This window comes from Rhynchophorus ferrugineus, unplaced genomic scaffold (genome assembly GCF_030347505.1).
Source record: "Rhynchophorus ferrugineus isolate W39M unplaced genomic scaffold, kcgeb_rfMv2 rfM1, whole genome shotgun sequence".
NCBI lineage: Eukaryota > Metazoa > Arthropoda > Insecta > Coleoptera > Curculionidae > Rhynchophorus > Rhynchophorus ferrugineus.
The window spans coordinates 23,862,492-23,882,401 of record NW_027472580.1 but is presented as its reverse complement, the minus strand read 5'-3'; the positions used below and the strand labels follow the sequence as shown (position 1 = coordinate 23,882,401).

Below are 19,910 nucleotides of genomic sequence, written 5' to 3'. Positions count from 1 at the left end.
TATGAGTCTACAAATTAGGAAAAATAAACCAGATGGCAATATGCTGTTTAAATATTATTTTATGGCCAAGTGGAGACGACAGTCAATGTGGGGAAATGCATAATAATAAACAAAAACACAATATTTTTGTGAAAGAAATAGCAATGCATCTTTTATATTACCGGTGTGAAGAAAGTTATAATTTAAAGGTAACAACAAACTCATTATTGACTGTAATATCTGTTCAGCGAATCTGATTAAATTTATTTAAAAATAAAATGGCAGAATAATTTATCCTGAAACATCTAATCTTCAAAGCGACCAGAATCATGAAGACATCACTATTTTGGTGTAAATAAAAATTAACTACATTTATTGCAAGATAAATTAAATAACTTAGATCTACATTAGTTTAAATGTTGATTAAGGCTCAACAAATTGAAATATCAAAGTCAATCAAAAATGGAATTACAGTCGACTAACTTGGAAATAATTGCCGATTTTTGTTATTCCACATATCTCTCACATTATAGACAATCAAAACGAACAAAAATAATTTTCAAAATAAGTTATCCTTGTTTTTTATATAACATTTTTTCGAGAAAAAAAGGTTGTTTTAATGTTCATAAAAAAAAATTTCAAACCACTTAATGTTTAAATTTTTTGTAACACTTTCGTATTGCGTTAATACAATTTTAAAAGGCAATACATATATATAATAAAAACACTTGGATTAATTACGAAATATATATTTAACATTCATTTTATTAGAAAAATCATATCTTATACATATATAAACTTATAAAAAACATGGCAAACATTTTTCATTACTTTATCATTAATTATTGTCATGTAGTCTGTATATTCTTTCAACAATATAATAGAAAATGTTAATACAAAAGGTCTTAAATACTAAGTATTTGTACAAAACTGGACATATTTACATTAAGTACATTGCATTAAACACTTTTTCTACCTAAATGTTAGGTAAAAAGAAACAAGGACAGTCACAAACTGCCAAATATTTTATGATATATTCTTTTATATATAAATAAGGCACTTTTTAATTCTTGCTTCTTCTTTCAATACCAGTCATACATAACTTTCACTTTCAGCATCAGTTGTCACTAGTAATACTCTCGCAGTAGCGTACGTAGGTGGCGGAGGCGGTGGTGGTGGCCGATAAATGGGCGGCAGGTGAACAGGGGGAAGATGTCTTAAAGGTGGTGGCCTTCTCGGCGGTATGGGAGGTGAACACAAACTGTAAATATGATATACATTAATACTTGATCTGTGTGGATTTATTTGGATTTCATTCATGTATATTTATAATCACATAAAAAGCAATACCTTTCATTGGAGGCACAAAAAGCTTCGTCTTCTTCTATCCAGGCTGTATTATCTAACGATCTCATTCTCGCTGCTTGCCTTGCCCAGTCTGATCTGTGGAATGTCGCCGTATGGTAATTGAGACCGGGACTTTCTCTGTCGTCTTCCGAGAGCGTTAGGCCTGAATCTCTACTGAGTGATTTCTGATCTTTGCTCAATTCAACAGAGTCCAATGAAAGACCCAGTGCTGTTAAAAATGCGGTTTAATTAATGTATACTTAATCTTTCCACGTTAGCGTTTACTCACAATGTAGACTGTCAGATTCTTCGGCGCCACTATCGTGGGCTGCTTCACCAAGAAGAGAGACCACTTGCGAACCAAACAACGCCTGACAATTGTTGATCAACATTTCAATTAATGTCGGTAACGTTCGTAGGGGAGCATTCTGTACAGATTCCCAGAGAAGACTTGGCCCCACACATACTCCTGGAATAAGGGTATTATTTAAAACACATATTTTAAATGTAACAAATTTCTTAATATCAACCCTATTACAACAAAAAACAAATTACGATTAAACAAAGTTTATAAAATAATATAAATTTAAAACTATTCATACCTAAGTTTGCAGCCGACATAAGGTTATATCTTGCCCTTTTGGCTATGTTGTATAAGACACATATGACATATCTTAACAACATGTGATTCTCTCTTGGAAGACCACCCAACAGTCTTCGAAGAAGGTCCAGGCGACCACTGGTAGAGGCATTTAACCATTCCTGGGCATTTCCGCATAGTAATGGTTCTGGTAAGCTTCTCAAGAAGTCTTTAAGTAGAGCACCAAGCAACAAAGCAGGTGTGTTTGCAATGTCTTCACATATTAAAGAACCTAGAAGGAAATTTTATTATTAAGTATAATAATGTAAAGTAAAAATGTTATTTAATTTTAATTCGACGTTTTAGTTATTTTATAGATATTTAAAAGATTGTTACCTTGGGTATCAATTTTTTCTTTAAGTTCCCTCAGAGCTTTTGCGGAAGCACACCGTCTGAAGATACCCTGAGTATGAGGTCCTCGCTGAAATAGGCCTCTTAGACAAGCTAATATCACTGGAGGTAGAACATTGTTGGTGCATAGGCGCGATAGAGAAATTCCAAATACTCTGCCGCAACTACTTTTCCTGAATAGTTTTAGAGGAGTTCTGCAAAGAGAAATTAGTTCATTAATATGCTATTTTATCGGTTAATCTCTATAGTAAACTTACTTTCTAGGCGTAGGTTTAATTCGGGGTTTTAACTCGAATACGATATCGGACGGTATCCTGCTTTTGTTGCAGTGAGTAAGATCGAATCCTTCTTCCGCGCATAGCGATTGTCTTAACCTCGCTAATTGTATTGAGTGAGGCCGTTCACAACCTTAAGGAATAAAATGAAATTAGTGATGCAATAGCGAGTAGCTTTATAGAATGTATTACCAATGAGGGGGCAAGGGGCATTATCTCTGTCACGTGCGTATAATGTATACGAAACATCGCAAGTACGGGATTCATCCAAAGCTAGTCGTGCTACGTCCGTAGAGGAAGTTTCAGGACCAACACCAAGAGTTTTCGAACACTCTGTACCACTTAGTGGATCTTTATAGACAACCTAAATTAATAAATAAAATTAAGTTATATGTTATGAAGTTATGAATTTCAGTTTCTTCTTCAAATTACCAACCTTAATATTAGTGGTGGGTGGTTCAAGTCTCAGTTGGGCTGTCAAGGCTTGTCTTAATTCTCTCCACCAAGAATCTCTAGCGGCTTGTGTGCAAAAGGTAACCAAGTACGTTCTCGCGGGTGATGGCCAACCCAAAAGGAAACCCGTTTCAGATTCAGCACAAGCGGCTATCCATATCTCTGATACTCGAACACTTTCCTGTAAATCGAAGAAATAACATAAATTAATTTTAAGTAAATTTTTAAGTCCACATTTGAGATTCATCGTATCCTGTTGAATACTTACTTTGAGTTTGTAATTTCCTGCCGAGCGTGGCTTAGCGACGAGCAGTAAATCTGAAAACAGGAATAGATGCCTAGGTTTAGCGTTCATCGGCATTTGCGATGGCGACATTGCACACGGCGCTTCCATCAGAAAAATTCTATTACACGGACCTATACTCTCCGTTATAGTTAGGTCTCCCAAGGATTTTTTTCGTAACGACTTATTTTTCTGAAACAATAAAAAATATAAATAAAATATATAACTAAATATTGATAATATGGCGGAGGTGTAAAATTAATTCTGTTTTTTAATTATTATTTCTAGAAAAACATGAAAAATGGTATTTAAATATGCATATAACAAACATATGGTGGCTGGTGATTTTCGTTGATGTACAAATATGAAGTTAATATTTAACAAATCAATATGAAATATATATCGCTATTGTAGATGTCAATAGTTTCAATTATATGGTGGAGGAAAATTTTTTCTTGATATTAATGGAAAAATATATTTGTTACATCGGAGATAAATCATGGCATTGTTTAACTACACATTATTTAAAACGCAAATTACGTCTAGAATGGTACATATTTTAAGTCATACTCATTGCGCTTGAATTTCTAATGAATCGCTAACAACGTGACTTGTTGACTGTTAATTGACCGCATGTTATACATTTTTAATATCGATGCTATTCTTTGAATAAAACACCTAACTGTATAACACGGTACGAAATAGAAGTCGCACGAATATGAATGTGTTATCAGTGTCACGGGGAGGAAGTTGAAAATTACCAAAAGAATGTCAAATATATATTAACGATTAAATGCTTTTGTCGGTCGTACTTACAATATTAAAAGCTGAATTCGGCTCAGGTATATGTAGTCCCAAGTAGTCGTGAGGAAATAGGTCTTGAATACGGTCCAAATCCCTTCTCCTTCCGTCCAAAGCTGGCTGCGATCCACCCAACAGCCTGCCATAGTCGGCTAATCTTTCCGCCTGAAAACAAGAAAACGATTAATGAAGTTTTGTATTGATACAGCGTTTAACATACAGTTGCGACGGAAAAAATAAAAGCTATAAATTAACCATTGGAAAGTGGGATTTGTAACGACAACAAAAAATATATACCGATTCTATTAATCTTAATTGTATCGTAGACATTTGTCGTGTTACGGATATTTTGTTACTTTCACTTAAATAACACATCAAACGGTCATCGATCCACTCAAGATCGGGTTTGATTAAAGTTGAAAGTTTCGCAGAGTTCATAATTAGATCCCGCGAGTTTCTAATTGTTTAAATCCTTCCTCCCAACTAACGATTCGGACATTTGTCGTGTGCTTGATTCCAATCAATGCGAACTGAAACCTGTTTTAGTACTTATTCTTTTTTGAAGTTCAATACCGAACTAATGTTATGAAAAAAAAATAGAAGAGAAAAAACGGCAATTAATATTTATATGATATAATAGTACTTTCTAAGCGCCTTGTAGATTATATGCGTAATAAAAATACGCGTCACATTTAACTGGGATTAACCGTTAAAGCTAATGGCCATCAAAAAAATCTGATGTTCTCAAAGATGGACTTTACATAACCAGGCCTGATATCGATCTATTTCTCTTTAAATGTTATTAATCAAATTATGTTTATCATAATTAGGCTGTCTATTAACGTTTGAAAGCTTGTCACACGTATATCATATACGTTACATAGTTGAGCTGATACGGCCCTGGCTATGAAGACTGTGCGTTTATGTTACTCTGAATTATGAGTTGAGTGAGATGTCTATATCTAGGGGTAGAATAAGATTAATCCGCATTTCATAAATGACGCCGTCGGTAAAATTCTGTGTATATCATAAGACTGTCTTTGTAAAAAGATGATTCAGTGTAATTCAGGCAAAAGCGTTGCAACAGAAGCTAGTAGGTCAAAAAATATCTCTAGCCCATAGATTCCTCGGATAAGTATCACAATTTAAGGTTTAAAGCCACCAAAAGTGGACTGGAATTGCTGTAAACCAATATAGTTTACAGAAAGTTGAATGCACTTTGCACTTCAAAGTGTACATTTGGTAATAACAGTGCTATCCAGAAAATTTCCAAAGGCAAGCTGGCGGACAAAGGTACAGGCGATATTCACAAACAGTTTTACTACAATTATAAGCTGCCCAGATGGAACAACGACCGATGGTCCTTCCTTTAGGAGGGAGTTGTTATATAGTGAAACTCATAGGGCAATGTGTAAGACTGAAAAAATCGAAATTTGAATAAAGGATTTCTACTCTCGGTTTAGTTAAATTTCAAAATATCACTCTTTGAAAAAGTTTCATTAATGTATTATTGGAAATTGGTGGATCCGAAGCGCCAGAGAACAACCTTTAATTTATGAAAATTTATAATTATTTTATAGTTAAAATTTGCCCAGAGAAGACTATCAGAGAAAAGACTCATGATAGTCGTAAGCTGTTCATGGTGATGAACTAATATTAGTTTAACTATGACATATTTGTTGATATTTATACCGAGAAATGTAATATTAGAAGTCCTGAGAAGTATTGTAGGTACACCCAGGTACTACAGGACAGATTACTTAACAAGTCAATTGAAAAGTCCTCGGCCTACCATAGTAAAACACATTTTCTTGGCAAAATTAATTTTTTTATTCAACATAATTCCCTTCAAGGGGATACACTGATAATAGCGACCCTCCAACTTTTAGATACCATTTTTGTAGTACGATTTGTCCTTTGCTTCAAAATGGACCTTAGTTTCGGCGATCTTTTGAGATCTGAGAACAGGAAATAGTCGCTGGAGCCAGATCTGGGGACTTTTCAATTGACCTGTTACACCGCTACTTTCAGATACCGACTGTCATTTAGGAATTCAATAGACTCGCAAGGAGAGACTCCATTCTCATGTCAATATTGAAGTAATACAACTCTTGGATAACACCAGAACAGGACACAGACAAAAAAGAATCAAATTATTTGATCTGGTGCAGTGGAAATAGATGAAACAGTAATAACAATAAAGGTAAAGATAAAAACAATAATGTTAATACATAAACATTATTAGAGACTAACAAATGTAATAATTAAATAAAAAAAAACTTATATAGTGAACTTTCCATACAGTGTAATATAAAAGAAGCAAATAACTAAAGCAACTCATATAAATAAAATTTGCAAGAATGTTTCTTAGAATGCAGGATCTTTTTCACTTTAAGATTACTTTCCTGTAATTTGATTTACTTTATAATCGAAAAAGAAAAGCATTTTGCATACATTTTCATACCGATTTCGTGCGGAAGAAAGTACCATAATTAATGGCCGTTAAACGTTTCTATCTGATACAGAATGGTTGTTACGTTTACAATGCATCATAAGTATGTTAGTGGGTGAGGCTTTCGACATGTTACATGATAAAATGAGAAATACAACGGGCACAATCTGGTTCCCTCAGCATATCGAATTGCGATTTAATGACTGACTTTAATGATCTAAATCTGTATTAATAATAGTAAACAGGGATTATTTCTCAAACGGTTATTGACTTATTGTTTATGTTCGCGTCAGGATATACCTGTTCAAAATTTATGGATTTAAAAATCATTATAAAAATAAAATATTTTTCTATCATATCTTATATAACCACTTCGAAGTCGGTGTCCAGCCCAAACAATATAAAAATAATAAAATAAGTTTGTGACATATATATACATAAAATTAAATTACCAAGAAAACAAATCTAATTTCTTCATCGGCACCGACTTCAAAGTCATCAGTTGGTAGTAGATAAAATAATATTGTAAATAGATAAATAGGTTTAACTAAATTGTTTGTATATAGTAGAATATATATATATATATATATATATATATATATATATATATATATATATATATATATATATATATATATATATAAAAAATTTGTTATAATTTTGTTATATGTCAAAGCCAAACTGAATTAAAACTCAGAGTTGATGCGGCAACATTGTAATGTTTCAACGTCACAAATATCCACGACGCATTACTAAAAAACTTTGAATAGACTATACGTGTAGCAGATAAGAGAAATAAGGTTTTTGTTTATTTTTATTATTATTATTACAACGATTATGTACATACTCTGTTTTAAATTTTTTTTTGTTAAAAATCTGTTTGATAAAAATGAAGTTTGATCATTTATTACATTTTATTCAGTTCCGTATTCATATTTTTGAAGTCGGTTCATTTATTTTGTTCAAAATATTTTATTTCTCTCTTTTTAGTGTTAACAAACTAAAACAATAAAAAGCTGTTATCCCCGTCAGGAATGGAACCCGCGGCCACCGCATATGAGCTGAACGCTCTACCCATCACACCATAGAACACAGAAAGAAGCCTGCGGTATTTTTACGTGTTTTCATATGGTTAGTGCTTAAAAAGCAAACTGAATGGCTTTTACACTGAACAACTTCCGATTTTCCGTCATATCAGTTCAGCAATAATATTACACACAAATATCTATTATTTTAGATTAAAAAATGTGAAATGAAATGAAATATGTGAAAATTTTGCCTTTGAAATTTGAGGTTTCCACTCGTTTTCCCCCTCTTTCCCCCACCAGATCCTGACTTGGTTCCAACAGGACCACCTCGGAAGAGCAATCTTTCGAATAAAAAAAGAATTTTGAAAATGGGGCCATAATTGACGGAGAAATCGATGAACATGCTGAAGCCTCACTAACCGTAGCTTCAATATGTGCCATTTCGTCCAAATGTGAACAAAAAATGCTTTCAGTGCGTTGGAAATGTGTGAATTTGTTCCGTTAAATAGTATATGGTTGTGATGAAGCTAGGATATATTAATAATTTGCGAACTGTTTATTTCGAAATGAGCCTTGGCTCTTGGGGAATATTAATGGAAACTGATCTTTGATAAGAATTATTTAGTGCATCCTGCATCCCTTTCGTGGTTTGGGATATTGGATAGAGTCAAGAACCACGTAGTAGTTTGAAGAAAAGTAGGTTTAACGTATAGCAGGTTGCAAAGTATTACTTTTTTACTTCTGCTACTGAATGCTGCGTGAAGTGATTTATGGCAGCCATGTTCCATTGATTTCAAAGTGTGATATTGGTTTCGACACTTTCAAAGCAGTGATTCTGACACCGAAGAAAAAGAGCGTTCTGGACAGCCAAAAAAGGAAGACGATGATTTGAAGCGAGAAACACTGTGCGAGAAACAGCTGGAATACCACCAAAGACACAACAATGTAATTCTTCTGTATGACAACGCTCGGTCACACGTTGCAAAACTGTTGAAAACACACTTGGAAATAGTAAAATGAAAAGTGCACCCCACCTATTCTCCAGATCTTGCACTGTCTGACTGTTGCGCTTCACTTCACTCAAAAAATGGAGGGATTCGTGGATAGCTTCAAAAGATAGATGGTTCTTTCGAGATGGAATCTGTAGATTGACAAAGTAGCGGTTGTCGATGGATAATACTTTTTGTAGTATTGTAAATAAGATGCTTAAGACAAATTTTGGATGTTTCTTGTCGAGATCTCATTCAATGCAACAATCAATATACAAGCGAAGAATAGATCCATTTACGAAGATTACCGTTCTGTTTGTCGACTGAAGAAGGGAAGATTTCCTAATAGACTTGTGACGTAAACACCGGTTAATTATTGGGGATAATGATGATGGTGGTTAGTATTCTTATATGGTAATGTTTCAAATAAGTAAATTTAAAAAATCGGAAATAACGCGAATTTATTCAATCCACTTTTAAAGAGCATTTATTTGTCATAGAATACAGAATAGAACTCCTAGAGGATTTTAAATTCCAATGAGGTATTCTAGAGATGTATATTATAATTAATACACGGGCACGCAAATTCTGAAATCAATCTAGAAAGAAGATTTAAATGAATAAAACTTTGAACAAATTTAATTGAACATTTCTGGCTCTGAAGTAATAAGTTTAAAAACTACTTTAATCATTTACATATCTTTTAATGTAGGATACTGATAATATATGTATATAAAACCCACACACCACGCCACTACACTTACATGAGACACTGAGTACGACCGAGTCCAACAAAACAATCTTCCCATTTTTAAATACTAAAACAATTATCACAGAACTGACTAGAATATGACTAAATAAGTACTGACGAGTGCCACTGACAATTCCCTTAATATAAACGATTCAAAGTTAATTTGGAACTGATAAGATAAGGATTAATGTCCAAATTGAACGCCTTTTGCCGAGATATTACGTGTTTCGACGGGGGTATACATCTAGGGTTGATTAAAATAAAATTACCCATAATGTGGTAAATAGGAGTAAACACCCGGTAAATAAACGTAATGGTGGCATCAATGTTGTTTGACGATGGATTAAATTAAACCATGTTATCTCGCCGTTTTTCCGTATTAGGAAAAGGAATAATTTATAAGCTTTCATATGTTGATAAGTTTCATGGAAAGGTAAAGCAAGTCTTGTTTACAGAATGATGAAAAATTATCTGATCATTAACAGCATATGCTTTCGTTGATAAACGTTACCTTGTTATTTTTTGGATATATTCATATTAAAATGTGTCACTTGTTTTTTCGCTGGAAGGAACATGTAAAAAAGAAAAGGAAATGACTGCATTCAAATATTGAAAGAAGGTCACAATTATCAGTACATAATAAATTGCTATTATACAAGAAAATGTTGAAACCTATATAGACATACGAAATTTAATGATGAGTACGTGCATTGCGACCCTACAGGACTGATCACTTACACCGAGACCTTCAGATGCCGATTGTCACTCAGGAAATCAAGAGAATTGCAAGGACACATCAGAACAGGCTTCATTATCATGTCAATATCGAAGTAATACAACTCTTGGATAATACCAGAACAGGACACAGACTCAAAAGAACAAAACCATATTGTGTAGTTTAGTGAGGTGCATTTAATAGAAAAACAGCGGCGTTAATACAAAAACATTATTACACCAGAGACTAAGTGAAGGTCGATGGGTTCTCCCTAGATATATTCCTAAATTTAAGTTTTCTTTCATGTTTTACATTGAAATGTTGAATTACTTTTTAGATGCATTTACTTCGTTGGTGTGCTAATTCAGACTTTTGTTTTGGCAGCGTTGACCGATTGGAAGACGACTTACCGATATTTGAACCCCATAAGACTTTGCTATTGTCTGATAAATCAATCTTTTTGATGTTAGGTTCCATTGGGAGTATTAGTAACTTTTTGAATATGGGATCTAACCTGATATTATGTTATTCTTATCATACATCAATAAAAGAGCTGCATTATTGTAATTAGGTAATATTGCTGAATTTTAAATTCTTTTTGTATCTACTTTGATGAGTGTTCTTTATTTATATACTTTTGCTGTAAAAATTCTTCATGAAATTTACAAAAGATCTAGAATGTAAATAATCTAATCGGAAATCGAACCGAAATCAAATTCGAAAAGGTGTCTCAGGGAGCCTTCAGCTAGAGACGGAGTCCTATGGGACGCAGCCTTGGATGGGTGTCTACCGTCTATTGGTGACACCCACCCGAAGGTTGAAGAGTTGAGGGTTGAAGTCGCCAAACCCTCAGTGGAGGTAAGCCTGACATGTGGACTTAGAACACTATTTATTCGCAGGGTTTCAAGTTAAGATATATTTTCGAGATAGGATATTATTTGATGAGGGAATATATCAGATCAATAAATGTAAGTTGAAGAAGCAGTAGTTTTCCTGAGGTGATCATCACAAGAAAAATTGCGTCATGAAGATGGCAATTATTGGGAAAAACTTCATGAGATAACTTTCGAAGTAATGCAATTTCGATGATACTTCAGAAAAATACAAGTTAGTCAGACCTGTGAGAACATCAATGATGACATCAAAAGGATATTTGAAAGGAAACATTCGACGAGACTGAATAAAGTTAGATGAAAAAACCGGTCGCTGAGATGTGCAGATCATAGACATTGTTAAATAATTTCAATTTAGTTTTAATAAAAGCCATGAATATTTCAGAATGGTACATTGGGTTACTCATGGCAAGATGATAATAAATATAGTATAAAGACAACAAAAGATCATGGAATAATGTAAATGTTGGAATAGCTATTGATTAGGTCTTGTTAGTTATAACATTTATTCATTGCAGACATTTAGTTCTTCCTGTTAGAGACACGAATGGTTTTATTCCTGGTGCAGAATTAGTATTTCTCTAAGTCCAAGGGTGACTACCATGAAGAAATGAACCATAACTTATCTTTGCAGTAGTTTGAAAATAAGCTTTTAAAGAACTTGGAGGAACCATCAGTTATTGTTATCTACAATGCACCATATAGTACACTGGTGGAGAAAATCCTAACAAGTTCATCAACAAAGGCTGCAATTAAGGAATGTCTAATGAATACATAAAATAAGTTTCGAGGAAATCATGTTAAAGAATGAACTATTTAAAATTATTACTCGGTAAATATAAATGAAATATTTAATTTCATTTGATGTAATTTACTTTTTTAGAATTAAGCCTGAGAAAAGATACATAGTAGATCAGATTACTAAATGTTATGGCCTCAAAGTATTATGTCTCCCTCCCTATCGCTGCATTTTTAATCAAATTGAGTTGATATGGGATATTGCAAAGAATTATTACAATAGATATTCGGGTAGAGGAGGATATTCAAACCAGAACTGTCTCGATTTATGGAAAGACGCATTGTCGAAAATAACACCTTCGGTTTGTATGAGCTCGATCAGACACATTGCAGACTAAATTGACAAATGGTAAACAGCTTGGTTATTAACTTGACTAGTATTTCTGAAAGTGACTGTAATTGAATAAAACTTTATGAATGTTGGTTTATGATTCAATGCTGACGATTACCAACACACCGTGATGAAAGAGGAAACCACTAAAGGTAAGTATACAATTAATATACTTTAATTGTAGGGAATTGTATTATAGAGCGTGAAAGCTTTATGAGCATGTATGTTATTGTTCAAAATATATGAAGATATACAATTTCGATGATACTTCAGAAAAATACAAGTTAGTCAGACCTGTGAGAACATCAATGATGACATCAAAGCATCTATGATGTGGTTAAGGACGGAATCAAAAGAATATTTGAAAGGAAACATTCGAAGAGACTGAATAAAGTTAAATGAAAAAACTGGTCGCTGAAATGTGCAGATCATAGACATTGTTAAATAATTTTAATTTAGTTTTAATACGTCATTTATATAAACTTACTGATAAAAAAAACAATAACATTTTTCCCAATGTAATAAATACAAGTGCAAAATCGGGAACTGTCAGCTTCGAAACTGCTCAACAGCATACTGGGAGTATTAGCAGGACGATAGTTTTTTTTACTCGTAGTACCAGGTACTTTTTTGGGTACTAAGCTAAGCGGCGCGATAAAACCGACTCGGACATTTTTATTATTGAACGTTTTCGATTGCGAAATAAAAGCCTCAATACGTCATTGTCGAAAATGCACGCGGCGGAAGGGGGAAGGGGAGCAGAAGGAGGTCCCGTCGAACGTCCTCCATGGTTTACCTTTTGTCCACGTTCCATCTGCCAAATGGACGTTGCGCCAGCGGCGTCTTGCATAATTGATTCGGAGCGGGTCGTCCCGTTTTTACGTTTCTTCTTCTTGTTCCTTTTCCTGCCCGTCTCGTTCATCGTCGTTCGTTTTTTTTTCGTTTTTTTCTTTCTCTCGCCAGTAAATTTTCGACCGAGGCAATGCCCGCTTTTTGTTCTCTTTCGGATGATAAACGTACCTCTGGAATTTCCTTTCAAGATAATACGGGGAATGATTCAGATACCTGATGTCAGTGCGTCGCATACAGGACGGCTCGAATATCTGAAGCCATCGACGGGATAGGGTTTTTACGCTCAATTTTCAACTGTATATTTGTTTGGGAAGATTGAATGGTGACACACTGTGACGAAAAGGATATCTCACTACAGATAGTTCTTTTCTCATGGGATGATACTCCACGGTAACGTTCCGATCACATTTTTTTCCAATCTCCAAATACCAATCACGGGTATACCTACTATAACAACTCTTTGGGTCTAGTGAATGTAAAAAGTCGTGGGAAAACATCTAGATTAAAAAAAATTATCAAGGAGATGAACCTAAGACACCTTAAAAGTCATTGAAAGAATAGTTTTTTTATTAATTATATATTACATTAGACATGCTTAGTACAATTTTAATTTACAAATTAGTTTATTACTACTGTTCTCTTGCACTTGCATTAACACACAAGCAAGGTGATACGGAGTACCATCATTTCATATATCCATTTGATTTCAAGGCCATCGTGCAGCTCTTTTTGGGTTACCTTGTGATAAACATTGGTAATTAACCGTAGAAATTTATTTTGGATGCGTTGGATTACTAGTTGCTTCGATGTTTTAGTGCAACCCCATATTTGCACCCCATAGGTCCAAATTGGCTTTATGATAAATATTGACTGATAAACCAATATCTTTCCAAGTCCAATCTGCTCTGCTTTTTTTCTAACATGATGTTTCCAATTTAATCCACCTACCATCGACATTAATGCCAAGGTATTTAGCTGATTCTGCTTGAGGAATCGGGTGTCCGTCAAGTGATATAATTAGGTTCTTTGGCATGATAACTGTGTAGTCGGTAAATGTTCCAAGTACTATTCCTTTTGTTGGGATATCAGAAATATAAAGTAGATACAGAAGTGGTCCCAAGACACTACCCTGTGGAATTCCAAAGTGTTGAGAATGCTCCTTCATGCGAGATTTTAAATTTTTTTCCAAAATATTTGATTCCAACAGTCGACAATTTGCCCATTTTGCGGAAAGAACAACGAAAGTACAAATTGTTGTGGCATTAACTTTATAGCCAATTTTAGCTTCTTTCCACTACTGGCTGATGCTACATTTTAAAAGTTCATAGACCAACTAATCTTACAAATCTGGGATGACATCCACAAGCTAGAGGATCGCTGACTCATGTGGTGAAGTTTAGATATATTATATCATATAATATATTAAACCACATATTCCCGTTTTTCTAGTTGACGACAAAACTTGATTAGTTGACAACCGAACAACTTGATATGGTACGTAAAATGTGACACTATTATTTAAATATTTCATACATATTTTTCGCAAATGAGTGACCCAAAATATTTTCCATCGTTTTCCATCTTTCTGGCGACATGGCGATATCCTGTCGAAAGAATAATGGTGGTTTGGCAGCGATCCAATCATCGATCATGCACTGGTTGCGGCATAAATTCTCATTCGCGCTATAACATTGTATCCTTCACAATTCTTGCAACATTTGGCCGAGCGTTACTTTGAGGATGACTTTGTATTAGTCGCTAGTGCAAGTCATTTTTGCGACAACATGCCGTCAACTTTGATCAATTGATGCCGGTAGACATCTGCAGTAATACATTCATTCATTTAGGTTTTAGCAATGTTGACGACTCCACGAGCTAACCGATGACTTTTTGTACTTGGAATTGTCCTAGTAAATCCACTTTTCATCGCCAGTCGCAATAAGCCACAATAAAACTCTTTTCTTGCCTACCAGACAATGAAACCGTGAAGTTGAAACGGTTCGAAATGGCATTTTCAATCAATTAATCGCATATAAGCGTCTGGAAAGAGTGTCTGATGAGCTTTGGCCTCAGATTTCTTCAAATAAAATAACAAAATCTGAAATAAGTCTATAATTCTGAATGGATATCTGTTGATTTATGTAAAGAAATGTCAAACCCATCGAATTTAACAGGTAGATTATGTTATTTAACTCTTGTTTACATTGATACTTCGCATTTTCGTTAACAGATCTCGCTGATCAAAATACACGCAAGCATCTAATACATTTATTGAGTATAAGACATGATTAGTGTTGACTTTTCTCGAAACCAAACCCATTTTGCATTGGTTCTCTTAGTTAAACTGTGTAATATGTTACGCGACGTATTTGTTGTTGATGATTGATGTCAAACTTCATAACTAATTCTACCGATGTACACTTGGTAAACTGCTAGTTGCACATGCATATTAAAATTTATTATTGTATATTATGTTAGTATGTCTGTTGTATTCAAGGTACGCAACATTATACGTAAGTTGCGTGATTTTAAAGCCAACAGGAAAGTAATTCTACAAAATTATGGGCACCATCGGTCGTATTTTAAGGGAAATGACTGAATTGTGTAACTGGCGACTCATAAAAGAAAACAGAACGGTCTGATAATAACAATGCCGATGTTACGTACCTATAAAACTATTTCGGGATTAACTGGTTAAAAATCAAGGCACAGAGGAGGTGTTGAAGATAAGAATCTATTTCAGGATTCTCTGCAGGATACCATCCCAAGTTCCTGTTATAGTTTCGTTAGCAGTTCGTGTTTTTTTTTCAGAAACCAACTATTTCCGACAAAAAGTATCGTTATTTTAAAAATAAGAAAATTATATTATATTATTAAATAGTGCCATCAGTTATTTAGCAACATTGGTTTGTGTGATTTTGTCTAATCTTCATAAAAAAAGTTATAATCTACAGAGGTAACATCATGTTAAACAAAAAGCAAAACACATTAGAACCAAAATAAAACAACTATACTGGTTAGTTGGAAGATACTCTCAACTTGATCTAAAATCAAAGATATTGATTTATCAATCAATCATAAAGCCAATTTGGATCTATAGTGTGCAAATATGGGGTTGCATTAAAAATTCAAATCAACTAGTCATACAACGCTGTCAAAACAAAGTTCTTCGATTGATTACCAATGTCTATCGATACGTAACCAACGAAGAACTGCACGATGACCTGGAAATCAAATGGATTTACGAAGGGAATCAGAAGATTGAAGCCAATCAAACCATACGAACTTATATAAAGTGTATAACTTTAGTGTATAGCTTAAGTTATTATAATTTTATAAATGAGGAATACATACTATTCGCACTCGTCTTGCTTATGAATTAATCAAGGTACAAATGAAATGTAATAATAAATTAATTTATAATTATGATTGTACTAAGCATATCCAATAAAGATGTTATTTTAAAAAAATCTACAGAGGCAATGCCTGGTAAAAAAGCGGGTGAGGTAGGCATTCCGATTTTCTTCATATAAACGTAATTAGTTCTATATAAGTTTTCAGGTTATTAAATGATTGATATTATGAAAATTTGATAGATCATTATGAACAATCAAAATGTCGCGAAATGAATCCAAATATGTTTTCCGACGATAAGAACCGATTTTTTAGTAATACACTATTATATAGACAATTGAAAATAGCAGTGACACGAGTATCAATATATGTCTATCTAAAGTTGTAAATTTATTTTACAGTCAGACAATATTATCCTTGTCATTTTATTCTATTGAAAAAGAGATAGAATGAGAACTAAGATATATAGATAGGGATAGATAGAACTTCCAGAGATTGCTTTTAAAAAAATACAATTTTTAAAAACATATGACATCAAGGAAGAATTATATCAATTTATATATTTAAAAAAGCCATGAATATTTCAGAATGGTATATTGGGTTGCTCATGGCAAGATGACAATAAATCATGAAATTGGAATAGCTATTGATTAGGTCTTGTTAGTTATAACATTTATTCATTGCAGACATATAGTTCTTCATGCTGGAAACTGGAATGGTTTTATTCCTGGTGCAGAATTAGTGTTTCTCTAAGTCCAAGGGTGACTACCATGAAGAAATGAACCATAACTTATCTTTGCAGTAGTTTAAAAATCAGCTTTTAAAGAACTTGGAGGAACCATCAGTTATTGTTATTTGCAATGCACCATATCTACCATATATATATAGTACACTGGTGGAGAAAATCCTAACAAGTTCATTAATAAAGGCTGCAATTAAAGAATGTCTTAAAATACATAAAATAAGTTTCGAGGAAATCATGTTAAAGAATGAACTATTCCAAATTATTACTCGGTAAATATAAATGAAATATTTAATTTCATTTTATTTAATTTACTTTTTTAGAATTAAGCCTGAGAAAAGATACATAGTAGATCAGATTACTGAATGTTATGGCCACAGAGTATTATGTCTCCCTCTCTATCACTGCATTTTTAATCCAATTGAGTTGATATGGGGTATTGCAAAGAATTATTACAATAGATATTCGGGTAAAGGAGGATATTCAAACCAGAACTGTCTCGATTTATGGAAAGACGCATTGTCGGAAATAACACCTTCGATTTGTATGAGCTCGATCAGACACATTGAAGACGAAATTGACAAATGGTAGAACCTTGAGCAAGTTTTTAATAGATTGGAAATAAACAGCTTGGTTATTAACATGACTAGTATTTCTGAAAGTGACTGTGATTGAATAAAACTTTATGAATGTTGGTTTATGATTCAATGCTGACGATTACCAACACACCGTGATGAAAGAGGAAACCACTAAAGGTAAGTATACAATTAATAGACTTTAATTGTAGGGAATTGTATTACAGAGTGTGAAAGTTTTATGAGTATGAGTGTTATTGTTCAGAATATACAGGAACGTTTGGTTAACATGTATGAGTAGAGAAACAACACTAACTGCTTTGCAGATATGGCAAATGCATTAAGGAGAATGCAGTGATTAAATGTAGTTTTATCAAGAAAGATGTATACAGATAGTAACAAGACAAACTAAAGAGAAATATAATAATATCATAATGACTTTACAAGGATCATTGCACCAAAAGAAACAAGAACTAAGCGTAAAACATAAATATGCTCTCTAATGAACGTATAATACATTACTCAGATATACAATTGTTAATTAAGTGGATTAGGCCGAGGGATACCACTACATACAAAAACGCGCCTAGAACCCTATCGATGCTAGTGTGGAAAAAAGCTCAATATATATATATATATATATATATATATATATATATATATATATATATATATATATATATATAATAAAACAACTCTAACCTATGAATTATTGTGGCTGTAAAATTAATTGTAGTTTTAAGTTCTTCAATAATAAATGTATTTGATGTACTATAATGTTAAAATAAATTATATTTAATAGAATATTTATTCAATTATTTTATTTATATTAAAATTTTGTTATATGCCAGAGCCTAAATGTATTTTTAAAAAATAATTGACTATATATAATATTCTTTAAGCTCGAAAATATTACGTCAGACAATTGAATTATTTTGGTAGAGTTGCCTAGATAAATATCTTGACCCACATAAAAATATATACAGTTTCATTGAAGCAAAGCTGTGAGCTTAGGTGCAGTTTGATTAGGTTTGATTTAGAATTAATCTCGAAAAATAGAACAAAAAGATAAATTACATTCAATTAAAAGATTATTGTTACTACGGAGAATAAACAATGTTTGAAACATTTTAGTTCGATTCAGAAAAAGTAGAGTATCAGAAAAAATGGATCAATATTTACGGATCAACGATTTAAATAGTTTACCGATAACATTTATATAGGCCGAAGCACGTACGCCTTCCCGATCTGACTTCATCGCCGTCCCATTGGTAGAAACTGACGTCAGAACGAGCCAATAGCGTAGCTCGGTCCAAATAAATCATCATCTGTCGTAAAACTTGTACAACCGAAGTTATCTGTTGATGATGTTTGCTCATCGAGAATCCACTATCCGAAGTCTCCGAAGTTATAAGTGACAATCTCTACCTGTCTAGACACTGGTCTAGCTCGTGCCTTTTTGCCTCTTATCAGGGTTGATAGCTTATCGAAAAACCGAACAACAGGACTTCTTCAGGTAATGGCCATGTCGGCACGTCAATTTTACGCATCGGATTCATTACGTGCTGATTCATCTGGCCAGTAGAAAGCTGGTTCATGGTTTCATTTAAGTTAGTGACGCATCTGTTGAAGCAATTTGCAATATCCTGGCCAAATACTCTACGAATTGTTTGTTGCAAATTAAAATAGAATATGAAGAAAATACATAAATACTTAACAAAAGTACAGAAATTAGTGCCAAAAATATATGTCAATAAAAATTTAATAAAAAGAAATCATCTTATTATATTTACAAGTAGAAGTTTATTGAATTCAGGTTATATCAAATCAAAATACAAGGAATATGTCTAGAAATAGAGGGCGTAATAAGATCAAGAGATTTTGGTGCATAAAAGCATGCAACATATAAAGAATTGACGTATATGATACATATACTCGATTGTAATCATCACTCGGACATTTTGTGACATTTCTCTATAATCTATATACCTTGATTATTATATGAATGTCTCGATATTCATCACCGAACAATAATGAATAATTCTTTAGTTAGAATTCTAGATACAGTCCTGGATAATCTTCACATTGATCATCAGTCGGCAAAATTTCTTGGATTCGGAGTTATTAGAATTCTATCAAAACAAGCATGTGTATAGATATATGACAACATGTATAATTAGAAATATGGCAACATCGAACTAGATACAAGTTGATAGATTAATAATTAGTTGTAATATCATACTCCTAGATGATGGTATCTTGGTTTACGAAACTAATGCCATCGAATAATAAAAGCTTTCA

At 33.2% G+C, this 19,910-nt stretch overlaps 1 protein-coding gene and 1 long non-coding RNA gene across 4 annotated transcripts in view; both read right to left on the bottom strand.

Annotated features, from left to right (window-relative positions):
* The window catches only part of LOC143206535 (uncharacterized), a 553,256-nt gene that overhangs the window by 241,073 nt on the left and 292,273 nt on the right, over positions 1 to 19,910 (bottom strand). The gene's annotated exons all lie outside the window — the stretch shown is intronic.
* LOC143206520 (rho GTPase-activating protein 20) overlaps positions 713 to 19,910 on the bottom strand; it is a 367,199-nt gene continuing 348,001 nt past the window's right edge. For 2 of the 3 annotated variants that reach the window (XM_076419099.1, XM_076419100.1), the window contains 10 exons: positions 4,145 to 4,294; positions 3,314 to 3,520; positions 3,029 to 3,226; positions 2,785 to 2,956; positions 2,575 to 2,725; positions 2,303 to 2,511; positions 1,929 to 2,198; positions 1,616 to 1,795; positions 1,330 to 1,555; positions 713 to 1,240 (listed from right to left, as the gene is read on the bottom strand). In XM_076419099.1, the coding sequence (XP_076275214.1) occupies positions 1,072 to 1,240; positions 1,330 to 1,555; positions 1,616 to 1,795; positions 1,929 to 2,198; positions 2,303 to 2,511; positions 2,575 to 2,725; positions 2,785 to 2,956; positions 3,029 to 3,226; positions 3,314 to 3,520; positions 4,145 to 4,294 (1,932 nt within the window). In that variant the 3' untranslated portion in view covers positions 713 to 1,071. Of the gene's footprint in view, positions 1,241 to 1,329; positions 1,556 to 1,615; positions 1,796 to 1,928; positions 2,199 to 2,302; positions 2,512 to 2,574; positions 2,726 to 2,784; positions 2,957 to 3,028; positions 3,227 to 3,313; positions 3,521 to 4,144; positions 4,295 to 9,362; positions 9,459 to 19,910 lie in introns of those variants that run through there. The other variant, XM_076419101.1, reaches the window with a different exon arrangement.